The 14,189-nt window shown below is 47.1% G+C and overlaps 1 protein-coding gene across 2 annotated transcripts in view; it reads left to right on the forward strand.

Annotated features, from left to right (window-relative positions):
* The window catches only part of RAPGEF1 (Rap guanine nucleotide exchange factor 1), a 161,376-nt gene that overhangs the window by 84,406 nt on the left and 62,781 nt on the right, over positions 1-14,189 (forward strand). For both annotated transcript variants that reach the window (XM_023216911.1, XM_023216910.1), the window contains exons 2-5: positions 455-594; positions 1,162-1,275; positions 8,304-8,482; positions 13,072-13,228. In XM_023216911.1, coding sequence (XP_023072679.1) covers positions 455-594; positions 1,162-1,275; positions 8,304-8,482; positions 13,072-13,228 — 590 coding nt within the window. The remainder of the gene's footprint in view (positions 1-454; positions 595-1,161; positions 1,276-8,303; positions 8,483-13,071; positions 13,229-14,189) is intronic.

Raw genomic sequence — 14,189 nt, forward strand, 5'->3', positions numbered from 1 at the left:
TTCAGTCACTGCTGCCAACTCCAGAGCCTTGCACCTGTCACTTGTTGCAGTTTCCTAAAGAGTGAAGAGGTTGGTTCGAAAGGGCCTTCCTTTCCAGTTCTCACCTCCTACACATCTGTGATTTGACTGGGTGTTCTTTCTTCTTAGCCAGTTCCCTTGGATGTTAGTTAGATCATCACACAAACTCTCTATGGACACTTGGGAATATTTGCAAGTTCTTTTTCCATATTTATTTGGACTGCCTTTGATTTCCACAATTCCTTGGTGAAAATTGCAAAAATTGAAGCGTGTAAGCAGAAGTGTTTTGTAATGGATCCATACGTCCTTTCCTTTGAAACCCTCAACAGCCAAGAAAAAAGATGGGTTTGGGGACGTTGCTCATTTCCACAAAAGGTCAGTGAACCGTCACTTCTTCCCACTCCCATCTAACAATCAGTACCCTCTTTGTTTTCAGACTCTCAGCGTTCTCATCTCTCTTCCTTCACCATGAAGCTGATGGACAAATTCCACTCACCCAAAATCAAGAGAACGCCATCAAAGAAGGGAAAACCAGCTGAGGTGTCCGTAAAGATTCCAGAGAAGCCTGTGAACAAAGTAAGCTGACTCTAGGTGTTTCTCCTGGCCTCACCTGCTTCAAGCAGTATGAGTTTGTGCGATTTGTATGTTCCCTCCCTGAGGATTCAGCTTTCAGTGATTTATACCTACTTTGTAGCATTCCATGGGCGGGACCTTTGGTGTCCTTATAAAATAAGAACCATTAGGATGGTGAGTGTTTGCCATGTTAGCCAAGCTCGGTTGACTAGGACAGTTCTCCTTTTCCAGCTATGTCATCCTCTGGGCATTTAAAACAGCTCAGCACATCATGTCCACACCCCAGGCTGCTGCCTCCCTGCCCTGCAGTTCCCTACGTTGCCTTGGCGCACACTCAAACACAGGGAACTTTGTGATGTCCAGAACATCCATCATTTGGCTTTAGGGCCTGTGCTCTGAAACATGCAAACCCCTTGAGACCCAGCCAAAGATGTCCTCAAGAGTTAGTGGCCTCAGCAGGGCCAGTCAAGCCAGATATGTTGAAACAGCTATTGACTTTCATCAACCCCTCCCTTCAGCCTCAAACAGCCATTTCAAGCTCTGTAGGAATCCAGGTTTCCTCTCTTCCAGGAGGCAACAGACAGATTTCTACCAGAGGGCTACCCTCTCCCCTTGGATCTGGAGCAGCAGGCAGTAGAATTTATGTCCACCAGTGCTGTGGCTTCCAGGTCTCAAAGGCAGAAGGTCAGTGTAACATTAAGAACAATTGGGTTTGCCTTGCCTTCTACTGCAGAATCCTGGTCCATGGTTTTGGGGATGGAAAAAAAATCTATTGCACTATTATTATGTTCAACTGGGTGGTGACTGTGGGCTGAATTGTTCAGGAAAGAGTCCAAGGGACCTTGGATAAAAGTGAGAGTTTATGCAAGGTCCCATGATCTTTGGAGAGAGCTTTGTGGCAGAAGCTCAGGGATTCTTTCTGGGGTTGGTTTGGGTGTGCTGCTTGGGTCCAACGGGTTCCGGGGGATGTGGGCGAGTCTCATCTCTCAAGACCAGCTGTTCCTTGAATTGCTAAGATGATCTGAATAGTTTAGAAGGGAAGAGGCTTCTGAAGCCTTCGAGTGCTTTCTTAGCCATCTCACAAGGCTGGTGGAGTGCAGTGAGACCGCCGCATAACCAAGTGCTCTCAGAGCCACAGACACCTGTGTCCCTAACATTTATGGAGCCTTTTCTTGGCCCAGTGCTGAGTGCTTTACATGTGTCCTCTTACTTATCTTCATAGCAATCCTGATGTATGGAAACTTATTTTGCCAAAAAGGAAACTGGATCTATAGAAATATTAAGCATTTAGCCAAAGTCACACAGCAAAATGTTGGCGAAGTCAAGATTTGAATGCAGGCTGTCTGACGTCAGAGTCTGAATTCTCGAGATGCTACATATCCTCTTTATGAAAGACAGAATTTTTAATATCTCGTGAATTTAAATATTAATCCTGACTCATTACATAAAAGTAAAACTAGGCTGGGCACACTGGTTCACACCTGTAATCCCAGCACTTTGGGAGGCTGAGGCAGGTGGATCACTTGAGGTCACGAGTTCAAGACCAGCCTGGCCAACATGACGAAACTCCCTCTCTACTAAAAATACAAAAAAAAAAAAAAAATTAGCCAAGCATAGTGGCAGGCACCTGTAATCCCAGCTACTTGGGAGGCTGAGGCAGGAGAATCATTTGAACCCGGGCGGCGGAGGTTGCAGTGAGCCGAGATTGTGTCATGCTCTCCAGCCTGGGTAACAGAGTGAGACTCTGTCTCTAAAAAATAAATAAATAAAATAAAACTAAACTTAGTAATGTAAAATAAAACAAACCTTGTAGACAGATGTTATTAATCCTTTAGTGCTTATCCAAAGTATAATTTCTGTGTAGCAGAACTACAGTCACAGCCATCAGTTTAATGCAGGTGGTACAAGCTAGCCTGTTATTTAAATACATAATTCTTGAATTTTGCAATTCATCTATTTTTGGTTTTTATGTTGACCAGCAGAATATCTTAAAATTTTAGTTAAAAGTGGAGGAAAGTAAAGGTTTTAAATCTAATAGTCTTTTGTTGAAAAATAGTTTTCTTGCCCCCTCTTTTAACAAAAGGTGGCTGACAAGAGGGAAGCAGTCAGTGTTTGCCAGATTGATCTAAATTCCAGATTGAAGAATAATGCAGTAGATTTGGTCTGTGCCACAGTTATTTTTTATTACAACCTGTTTATAACCTCTTGTAGCCGAGTTAGTATTAACTACAAGTAGAGTGTAATTGTCATCCAACACTAGTCCAGGCAGTCAGAGTAAAATGATTCACTTACTAACAACGTTATTCTGCTAGTGAACTCTGATGTGAAACTGTTCAGCCACTCAATTCCTGGGATTTCCCTGCTTTTTGTTGTTGTTGTTTTTGTTGTTTTTTGTTTGTTTGTTTTGAGACAAGAGTCTCTGTCGCCCAGGCTGGAGTGCAGTGGAGCAATCTTGATCTTGGCTCACTGCAGTCTCCGCCTCCCAGGCTCAAGCAGTTCTCCCACCTCAGCCTCCTGTGTAGCTGGGACTACAGGCGTCCTCTACCACTCCTGGCTAATTTTTGTATTTTTAGTAGAGACGGGGTTTTGCCATGTTGGCCAGGCTGGTCTCAAACTCCTGACCTCAAGTGATCTGCCCACCTCATCCTCTCAAAGTGCTGGGATTACAGGCATGAGCCACCGCACCCGGCTGGGATTTTCCCCTTTGTTCATTTTTCCAAGAGAGATCATGGAGAAAAATTCAGTGCTAAAGTATACCCCTCATTTAGTGGGGTGCCTGTAAACCCCAAGGGCCATTTGGCAATGTCTGGAGACATTTTTGGTTGTTGCCATAGGAAGGCAAAGCAGATATTACTGGCTTCTAGTGGGTAGGGGTTGGGAAGCTGCTAAACATCCTACAATATACAGGACAGGACAGTCCCCACATACAACAAAGAATTCTCTGCCCCAAAATGTCAGTAGTGCCGAGAGAAATCTGTTCTGTAGCAAGGAGCTATAGGTGCGATCTTCACCCGAGAAGGAATGTTATCCCCTTTTTCGTCATTGCCCGTTAGGAAGGGCTAGATGACTGTGCTCTGTCCCAAGCCACCTGTATGGGACAAGCAAATGCAAACCTGTTGCTTTGTGGAGGCCCATGGACAGAACCAGAAGCGTTGAGAAACCTGCCAGAGTATGTGGACTTAGAGGATTATGTCCAAGAAACCTTGCAGTGGGTCTGTCATCTGCTGCCCTCGTTGATTATTCATTAGCTCTCTTACCACTTAGGGAGTGATTACATACATTCTTATTTTACTTCAGGTCGTATACATGGCTTTCCCTGCTCAGATACGAGGGAAATGGAAGTGCAGAGAGATGAAAGTACATTTTCAGATTCGCTGCCACTTCTCAAGGGCTCCTCCTTGCCCCAGCCCTGTCCTGGGTGGTTTCAGACACGCTGTCTTATTTACTCCTCACCATAATTGTGTGGGAAAGCTTTTATTATTCCCACTGTGCAGACAGTGTTGGCCCTGGTGCACCTTTTCTTCATCAAAATCTGTTTTTCTCACTATATTCTGTTGTCTTCCCAGACTGATTCCGTATTAGCAGTCTCTTGCATCTTCTTAGTGAATTTTAAAATTCAGAGTACATTGTGATGAGCTTCTAAACTTTTTTGCAACCTTTTAACAAGTCTAGCAGTAAGCTGCAGTGCTAAAGTGGTAGGGGAAATTTAGCCACATACTGGGAGTCCAAAGGTATAATTACAGTGAGCAGTGAGCAGGGGGTCCTGAGAGGTATGAGTGCCCCATCTCTGAGGGCATTTGGACAGAAGTTGGATCCCAGGGCTCTTGGGTGGATTCCTGAAAGCCCTTCCCCTTCAGCTCTTCAGATCTTATGATGAAATAGAAGCAGGGAGCTGCTGCTGCCGGACAGCCTGGTGGCAGGTGGTGATTTGGTGCTCTCATTGTAACCAATATCTGTGTTAGCCATGTCTTCTTCCTAGGCCTCACTGTCCTGGGCTAGTGGAGAAGAATGATGTTGCTTTGCCGTTTTTTTTTTAAATCCTACAATTCTAGTGTTTTGTTATACTGATTGTGACTTGCCCTCCCCTCACTCCCCAGCTTAACCCACATTTTCCGGTTACACTGTCCTATAGTGTGGAAATGAGGCTTGCGTTGCTGTGGAGAGGGAAGGCACCAGGGCTGCAGATGGGACAAGGAGTGACAGGGCAAGTTGGAGTGTCCCGGATGCAGCACAGCTGTGGGGAGAGAAGCATCTGGAGAGGAGGGCCAGTGTTCCTCACCCTCTTCCCCGCCATCCCCTGTGACGTCACATGGCTGTGGAGCCACAGCCTGGGCGTCAGGAATGAATATGACCCACAGGGCAGGAAAGGCGATGGGGGTTTTCTGTCCACCTCTGCCATCTGGGTCTTAGTTTACTCGTTTATTAAATGAGATCTTTAGACCAGGGGATCTCAAGTCAACCTTTTAACTTCAGCACATTTCTGATCTGGTCTTTCTTCTCCTCTCCATCTCTCCAGGCTCTGAACTCAGACAGACCAAGTTCAAATTCCGTATCTGTCACTACAGCTTTGTGGCCTTGGGCAAGTTGCTTAACCTCCCCCACACCCCACCAAGCCTCAGTTTCCCCACCTGTGAAATAATAGTATCCACTTCACAGGGTGGTTGTAACCTTTAAACAAAATAGCCTATATAAAATCCATAGCACAGTGGGTGCCTCCATGTCCCCAATGAATGGCAGCTACGATCTGGCCTGTTTCTTCCCTTTCAGATGTTCCTATCCTAGGCCCTCTTTCTCTGCTTTATTACTGGCAGGTATGTGGTCTCTGGTGTTGGTATAGTGCCTGTTAAATGTTGTGAACCACTTCCATATGCATTCTCATTCAGTCCGCCACAGTCACCTCTTTAGTTACACGGGGCAGATGTTATTCTCCCCATTTTGTGCCTGACAAGCCCGAAGCCCAGTAGTTGGCCTTGTCTCTAAGCCATCCCCAGACACGGACAGCCTGATTCAGTTTCCAGGCTTATGTGGACCAATGATGGCAACCCATCCCTCACAGCAGGAGGGGTGCACAGGTGAACGCACCTGCCCTCAGGTTATGCAACGAGGCACCTTCAGCAAAGCCAAGGCATGGAGTCCCCAGTCCGAACCAGTGCTGGATGTGGGTGTGAGCTGTGAACTCTCACTGCCAGCTGCATTCACAAGGAGCCCCAGCTTGACAGCTGAAAGGCTGGAGAATGCACAACACTCAGAGGCCATTAATTCTGGGAATGGAATCTGAGTGCTCGGAGGCAGCCTGGCTGTGCTACATTACATTGTTGGCTCCTTTAGGGGGAGCCCAGGGCAGCCTGACTCTTTTTTTTGAGACGGAGTCTCGCTCTGTCTCCCAGGCTGGAGTGCAGTGGCCGGATCTCGGCTCACTGCAAGCTCCGCCTCCCGGGTTCCCGCCATTCTCCTGCCTCAGCCTCCCGAGTAGCTGGGACTACAGGCGCCCGCCACCTCGCCCGGCTAGTTTTTTGTATTTTTTAGTAGAGACGGGGTTTCACCGTGTTAGCCAGGATGGTCTCGATCTCCTGACCTCGTGATCCGCCCATCTCAGCCTCCCAAAGTGCTGGGATTACAGGCTTGAGCCACCGCGCCCGGCTAAGCAGCCTGACTCTTAAAAGGCTGATTTGATCTCTCCGTGATGGCAGAAAAACTCTCTGCTCTGAAGTGCCTTGCCGCTTTCGAGTGCCTCCCATCTTCAGATTAGCCACTTTCTCCCCAGCAAACCTGATGACACATTTTCTTAAAATGTTTCCTGTTCCTCACCAAGTTTCATCATTGGTAGTCTCTAACACTTTCTGATGTGCTAAGGTGGCAGTGTTACTGTCATAGTCCTCTTCTTGCCTGGCTGACCGTGGCTTTAGGCACATCTGAGGTCTGTCGGCACTGCAACTCCTTCACACTCAGGTTCCTCCCTGCCCCGGGCAGATGATATGAAGCAGAGAGCTCTGGTCCACAAGGTGGAAAAGCAAGCGCCCAGCCTCTTGGAAACAGACCATAAACAAATCTGTCAGGTAGTGAAAAGAGAAGAATAAAGCCAGGGTTCAGGACCCAAGGATGGGGATGAGGAGGGGGCACTTCCCCCACCCGCGGAGAATTGTGTCTTCTGGTCTGTGGGACGCCTTCTGGGAAAGACTCGATGGAAGAAATGACCCGGTCTTTTGCACATTGTCTGACTAAAAGTAGCCATTTATAGATTTTTCTTTTGACGTTCCCATGAGATAAAAGCCTCTACTATTGAACTGTTTTATATTTAAAATGATATTCTGCACCTCTTTTTAAACTTTGTTTTATTTTTTTAATTGAGACAGTGTCTCACTATGTTGCCCAGGCTGGTCTTGACTCCTGGGCTGAAGTGATCCACCGGCCTTGGCCTCCCAAAGTGCTGGGATTATAGGTGTGAGCCACCTCACCTGGCCAGTCTGCACTGTTTTAGAAGAAAAGAGCTAGTGTTCAGAATCATAAGCACTTTTTATTAATTTCTACCATTTGTTTGTATATTTATATTGTTTAAATCACCTTTTTCTAGAAATTACCTTCTTGCCCTCAGTTGTTTTTATTTACATCCTCTAGACTTCTGAGATCCTGCAGGTGGCTGTTTGCCTCATACACACCCCTCTTAATTCACACTAGACATGTAATTGACTACTTAAGTACACTGTCCATTTTGGGATTTATCCATTCTGTAGACTACTCTTTTTTTTTTTTTAAAGGACAACCTCCCAAACCAGAACAGGTTCAGAGACTCCATTTCTGTAGATTACTCTCAGCCTCCTTCCCCTGCCAGCCATCTGAGACCTGGATCATTGACATCTGGGCAAGTAGAGGGGAAGTTGGAGAGAAGAACGAAAAGGGTGTATAGACCCACCACCTGGATCCAAGGCCCCCCACGGTCAGGGAGAAAAGCTTGGGGTTGTGGCTTAAGCACTGGAAAGCGCAGGGCTCTGTATTTTCTCTTTCTCTCAGGAGCAGAGGGAGCATGAATGGTGCTGGTGCCCGCTGCATGAGTAGTCATTGAATCTTGAGAAGCAGTGTCATCTGCTCTGGCTTCTCTGCCTTTTCTGCCCAGACTTCCTGCCCCTTCTAGCTCTGGGAGCTTCCAGGACCTTTAGGAATAGCATATCATTTCCTTGAGTGGGGGCTTCAGTGGGGTGAACAATCTGGGAACCTAGTGAGGAGTCCTCAGGGAATGGGTTTCAGCCCCTCATGCGCCGGACTGGTCTTACACAGTCCCTCAGATCTTTGAAACAAAAGCCTGGAGTTTCTTGATGTGATTTACAGGATACAGATGTACCATGGGCCTCGACTGTTGCTTCTCCAAGTCATCAGCAAATTAGTCCTCACTCTACTTAATGGGGTCAGTGGTGGTCTGTCAGTGTGGCTGATGAGGATAGACAGGAGGAGAAGTGGTTTTCAAGACCTCAGGGTCTGGAAAGGGAATTCAGAAATTTCTGAATGAGCTTTCTTGGTCCGAGCCCCCTTCTTCCTTCAGCTCTACCCTCTGTCTCCTGATTACAGTCCTTAGAAAAATGACCTGACTTGGTTTCTGTAGCAAGAGCCTTTCCATTCCTGTCGATCTCAAGCTGGTTTAAAGAAAATGTTCCTTTATTTTTTCAAAATAGCTCCCTTTAATCTCTCTCCTCCTCCTTATGCTGAACGTCTCCTTTCAGAACCTGAGCTGGCTGGAGGAGAAAGAGAAGGAAGTTGTCAGTGCCCTGCGCTACTTTAAGACCATTGTGGACAAAATGGCAATTGATAAGAAGGTACTGGAGATGCTTCCAGGGTCAGCCAGCAAGGTGCTGGAGGCCATCTTACCCCTGGTGCAGAACGATCCTCGAATTCAGCACAGGTGAGTGGCTCCGACGTCCTTGGCTGTGTCAGAACAATGGAAGCCTTAGAGGCATCTTGGTTTGGTGGCACTGGAAACTCAAGGTTCCTAGGAACAGTCAGGAAAAGGACTCCATCACCCCTCATCCTTCCCCGACCCATCCCCCCACAACTGTCCCTTGATGCCATCTCAGAGTTGAGGTCACTATTACTCCTGAAGCCCGGGACACATCTCTGCCATCCCTAAGGATGTGGCCACAGTGTAAGTTTGTGGTCATTTCTTTGCCTTAGCTCATTGGCAGTAGTCACATTGGTTTGGACACATTTCTCCTGAAGCCCTCAATCACCTAACATGTCCACTCAGTCCTATCAGTGTCCAGCTGCTTAGATGATTAGGCCAAGAGAGGCAGGTAGGGAAGCCCCTGTTAGAGTGTGGGCCGCGCAGCGCTTAACTGTGTCAAGCCAGGACACCTCCCAGACTTGGAGTCTGGATTCACTGCGGGTGGGGGGAGCCTGTTTTGAATGAAACTTTTTGAGTTTCATTATCTGTCAGCTGGAAGCTACGGTTTCCAGTCATCACCCGAGGCCCGGGCTGAAGAGCACCAGCAGGGCCTCCACCTGCATGAGGCTCTTTGCAGGCTTCACTAGCAGGGGCTGGACTGTAGGCTCACAAGCTAAGAGTTTTCTAGTACCTTAGACCTTGGGGGTTACACAGCAGCCTGGAGGCTGCACAGGGAGGCGAAGAAGCACAAGCTGGGGGAGCCTAGAGGAGGGACCCTGTGGACCAGCGCCATTACTGGGGTTACTGGGTCCAGGGCGGGCCTTATCCAAACAGGCCTCCTGCAGTGAGCTTTAATTGGTGGGTTTAAAGCAAGCAGGCATGCGTTCAGGAGACGCAGCCTGTGACTAAGAGGTGGTTACTTTAAGTTCTCAGGCAAATGGTCTGTTTAAAGGAGCAGTGGGTAAGCCAGGAGCCAGCCTGCTGGCAGGCAGAGATGGCTGTAGTTTCTGTCTGGCCACCGGCTAGAGCCAGTCAGGTGGGATGTAGTATTAGGAACCTTGTCAAGGGTTCGTGAGCCCTACTTCTGGTATGAGAAAGCTAAACATATTTTAAAACGGATGCTGAGGCAACATAAAATTACAAGCACTCCGTGCAGGGGACATGGAGCCAGCCTTTGCCCCAGGAAGCTTTTGTTGGATAATACTTTCATTGCTGGAGTGCATTTTCCTCTTACAGGTTACTTAGCAGCTTGTCCTGTATTTATTGTTAAATGTGAAAAGAAAAGCAGTACCAAGTGTAATCTGAAATGAAAGCCTAGCAGGAGCTTTTTCTTAAGAGGCTGGCGCATTTTTTGTTTTTCTTCCATGGTACCTGTTCAGGATAAATGCTTCTCTGTCACAATTCCCCAAGATGGCTTAGTGTTCATTTAGCCCCGTGAGGCTAAGCTTTTATGAACTGCTTTCAGAACTTGGCAATGAAGTTCATAGTTTTCTTCTTCTGGGGGATAAAGCAAATAATGTCTTTATTTACAAGAAACTCTGCCCTGGCGCTTCCGCCCTGGAGTTTCAGCTGACCCATGGAGACTGTGGTCTTCTGGCCAGAAGCTCGCTGGCACTGGTTGGTGACGGGGAGGAAGCAGGACATGCTTGTCTTCACTCTGTCTTTCCCAGAGTCAATCCAGCTTCAGCTCGTAGAAGGGTTCGGTGCTGGGCTCTTGGGAGTGAATGGCGACATCGTGCCACAGTCAGATGTATGGATGCCCTTTTAGAACATGTTCTTGTGGAGCTGGTCTCATGTGGTGGTCTCTGCCTTGGAAGAGTTAAAGCCTCCTTGAAACAAATCAGCTCCCTCTGTTGTATGACACAGCCCTTGTTTTATGGTACAGAGAGGAAGCTCTGTTGGAGTTTGAAGAAAGGAGAGCTACGTGGGTGTTGGACTTGATCTGATGAAACCTCGACTGGGTAGTTCTTGGAGCCCGACCTGAGGGAAAGCAGCAGTTGGATTAGCAGTGGGGGCAGGAGAACAAGAGCAAAGGAACTGAGGCCACTGGGCCTGGTGTGTCCCAGGGAGGGGAGGGCAGCGACTCGGGCAGTCATGGGCAGAGGGTATACGTCCTAGGGCGTGGATGAGAGGGGAACAGTGGGAAGAGATCACTTCACCCTGCACCCTCAGGCGCTAAGCCTCTTTGGGAGAGTCCAGGATAGTGTCCCCTGGACCCTCACACCCAGAGTGTGGTGCTGCTAGCAGTCTTGCTGCCCAGATCCAGGGCACTGCTTGGAGGTCACTTGCAAACTCTGGGTAAGAATTGATCAGGTCACATGGTAATGGCTGGGGGTATTTTGTGTCTGTTGAGGGGTGGCTCTGAATTGACATTGAATGTCTATAACCATTTCCTAGAGGAGAAAATGGGAAGTGCCTGGGTGTGGCTGTAAGGACCCATGAAATATGGTTTGTTTTCTGGTAGTCCTTTGACTCATCCTGTTGAAGGGGTTTTCCTTCTGAAATTCTTTCAGGCTAGTGGAGGTGGCTTTTTGGTCTCCCACAGTGATTGGAAATACCTCCCCAAATGCTCCTTTTAGATGCTTTGCATTATCTCTTTCCTATCTAAGGGCAGTTTGCGAGCTGGAAGGTCCTTTCCCGTTTCTTCTGCGAGGCGGGTCCTTGCAAGCAGGCCCTTTGCTGCCCTCACCTCAGTTCCTGGGACGGTAATAAGCTGGCCTCCAACAAGCAGCTGGCTCTTCTCATGAGCTGTGAATGGAGGATTCCCGAGTGAGGCACCCGGAGGCCCATGTGAGAGCAACAGTTACACTCGTTACACGCGGAAGGCTTTGCTCCACTGTGGAAATGAGCCAGCAGCTGGGCCTCAGATGGCATTTTTATAGTCCTCAACTCTCCTTCCTTTCTTATGTCTTAGCCCCTTGACACAGGAATCTTCTGCTTCCAGGCTAATGACAGGATGGCTGGACATTTCCAGCACCTTCAGGGAAACGTTAGCATCCAATGCAGGCAGAAAGGAAGTAGTGAATAAAAGTGTTTCCCCTCTTTCACCTCACTGTTACCAGCAGTGTAACAGTGAGATGCTTTCTCCGGTGGAATCCTCCTGCAGCACCTCGGGAAGGCCGCAGGCTTCTGTCTAGAGGCCTCACCTGGCCTTGCCAGGAAGCAGAGCGAGGTCCAGCCCCGCCATTAGAAGCACATTCCCCTGCAGGATGAGATCAGCTCTGGTCCAAAACCCCAGGAGAGACTGCGGGGTCTTTGTTTTCCCCTCTCCATCCTCTTTCCTAAGAGAGTAGTTCCAACAAGAAATACTTTCCATCCATATCATCTTCTAAAGTAGCCCAATCCTGGCTTTCTCGGGGCTCCTTTGGGAATTTTGTTTGTTTGTTTCTAATGGACTTGGTAAGTTTGCTTTCATTCTTTTCAAAAGAAAAAGAAAGTTTGCTTCCGACCCTTTCCTTCTGTTGGAACATGCAGAGTGGAACGCCTGGCTAAATGGAAACTTTAGATCCCTTGCAATGATTGTTTCCTCCTTACCTGATTCTGAAGAGCTTCTCATTAAAGCACTATTTGGTTCACATTTTTGTTTTAAATGGCTTTGTTTTTAGAACCTGTTTAAATCCTATCTTAAAATATTATGTATTTTCCTCAAAGTTACATCTTTGGCTCCTAAATGTCTGCATCATTTTGGTTTTTTTTTTTTTTTTTTTTTGACTAGAGGAGGTTTCAGCACATAAATTTTCTATATTGTTGCTCTTCCTCTGTTATAATTGTTTGAAATGGAAAAATAATCCTTCCCACAATTCCTAGGGAAATTAGTTATTTAAAAATATGTGAAAGATGTGAACACCTCCATTCCACTGCTACTCTGCAATCACTGAGGCACTCAGGGCTTCTGTTCGTGGGCGCTGGCATCACAGTATAACTGGTAGTGTGGTGCCACACACACACACACACACACACACACTCACCTGCGTTCCCACCCTCACATCCCCACCACCATCACAGGCCCCCTCGTCCCTGATTTACTGTTCTCAAAATAGTCTTCATTCGTGTGCTCCTGACGTCCGTCTCATGGTTATAATGCAGAGGATGATGAAGCTGGCCCCCTGACGGAGGAGTTCTAATAAACTGCAGACCTGTTTTGAGCTCATGACTGTTAAAATCCCGCAAACCTGTCGGCTCCTTGTGGCACATCTAAAATAGATTTTATTCTAAATGCTGATAGTCAGTATACACTCCCTGGACCTGGTCTAGTCATTAGCAGCTAGAAGAAGGGGAAGATGGGGCACTCCTTGAGACATGTGATCAGAATCTTGTAGAAGGATGTGAAGTTTGAAAAAGCATCTTAACTATTGTGGTGGAATTTTTGTAATGTTCCATTTTGGAAATGAAAAAATTTTAAAGCACAGATTAGAATATAAAGCTCCACAAAATCTTTGTTGGATGTAAGGAAAAAGGCTCATGGGAGAAGTTTGCTTATTAAAAGGCAGTGTGGATTTTGCACAAAGAAAGATGGGGAAACACACCCTCGTCACCGAGAAGCTGGCTCTGTGCTAAGTGATGGTCATGCTTTAGGTTTTCTTTTTTTTCCATTCTTCTCTTCCCTGTAGCTCAGCCCTCTCTTCCTGCTATAGCCGAGTGTACCAAAGTCTCGCCAACCTCATTCGCTGGTCTGACCAAGTGATGCTGGAAGGTGTGAACTCAGAAGACAAGGAGATGGTGACGACTGTGAAGGGGGTCATCAAGGCCGTGCTGGATGGAGTGAAGGTACCGACGCAGGTTCCAGACAGTCCCGGTCAGGGACTTAGAGCAGCCTGCCTGCTGGTGCTTGTCACATAAGATCTTGCTCCTAACCTTCAACCATTAGAATGTCTTTCTGCGTCTCTGGTGTTGGTGCGCTGTATCCCATAACTACTCACTTCTCTCAGGACTGGTGCAAATGGCTCTTATGGAAAAGTTGCCCAGAGCAGTCAGCCCTTACTGAGCATTGCCTTAAATCTTCAGTGAGCCTTCGTAGCATTGTGCTAGCTGAGCATGCTTACCAGCTAGACAAAATGCATTTAGATCGTTTTCACAATGACTTTAAGCAAAGCTCTCAGCATGTCATATCAGCGCTACCTTTTCATATTCTGGGAACTTCTAGGATTCTTGGTAGAAAAGCAGGAGTGAGTTGAATAAGAAATGGAACTTTCTATATTTACTTGACATCCATGATGTGGTCTGTGTATTTGCTATCCAGAGAAGTCAGAAACGGCGTAAGAAATTATGAATCTTAGTTAAGATGGGAAGCAAAGGCCATAGAGAGTCTGGAATTGGGGTCGGGGGACAAATCCTAATAGAGAAAATAAATCCTAGTGGATGGGGAGCAAGACAGAACGTTGGACATGAACCATTGGGTCTTTGGGTCAGGGCCAGGGCTGCAGGCAGCAGGACAGTGGAAATCCCGCTGTTGTGTGAGGCTGTATAATGTAGTAGAAAGGGGGCCAGCCTTAGCGCCTGGATAGATTTGAATCTCAAGTTCATCACTTGCTAGTCTATGAACTTGAACAATTTACTCAGCTGCTCTGCACCTTAAGTAACTCATTTATAAAATAGGGATAATAAAAGCATTGCGCATTGCAGGGTTATAGGAAAAATTACACTAGTCAATACACATAATGCTGCTAGAACAGCACCTGGCACATACGGAGCAGTCAGGCCTTAGCTGCTATTTATTATTAATTATGTG

The sequence above is a fragment of the Piliocolobus tephrosceles genome, chromosome 14 (genome assembly GCF_002776525.5).
Source record: "Piliocolobus tephrosceles isolate RC106 chromosome 14, ASM277652v3, whole genome shotgun sequence".
NCBI lineage: Eukaryota > Metazoa > Chordata > Mammalia > Primates > Cercopithecidae > Piliocolobus > Piliocolobus tephrosceles.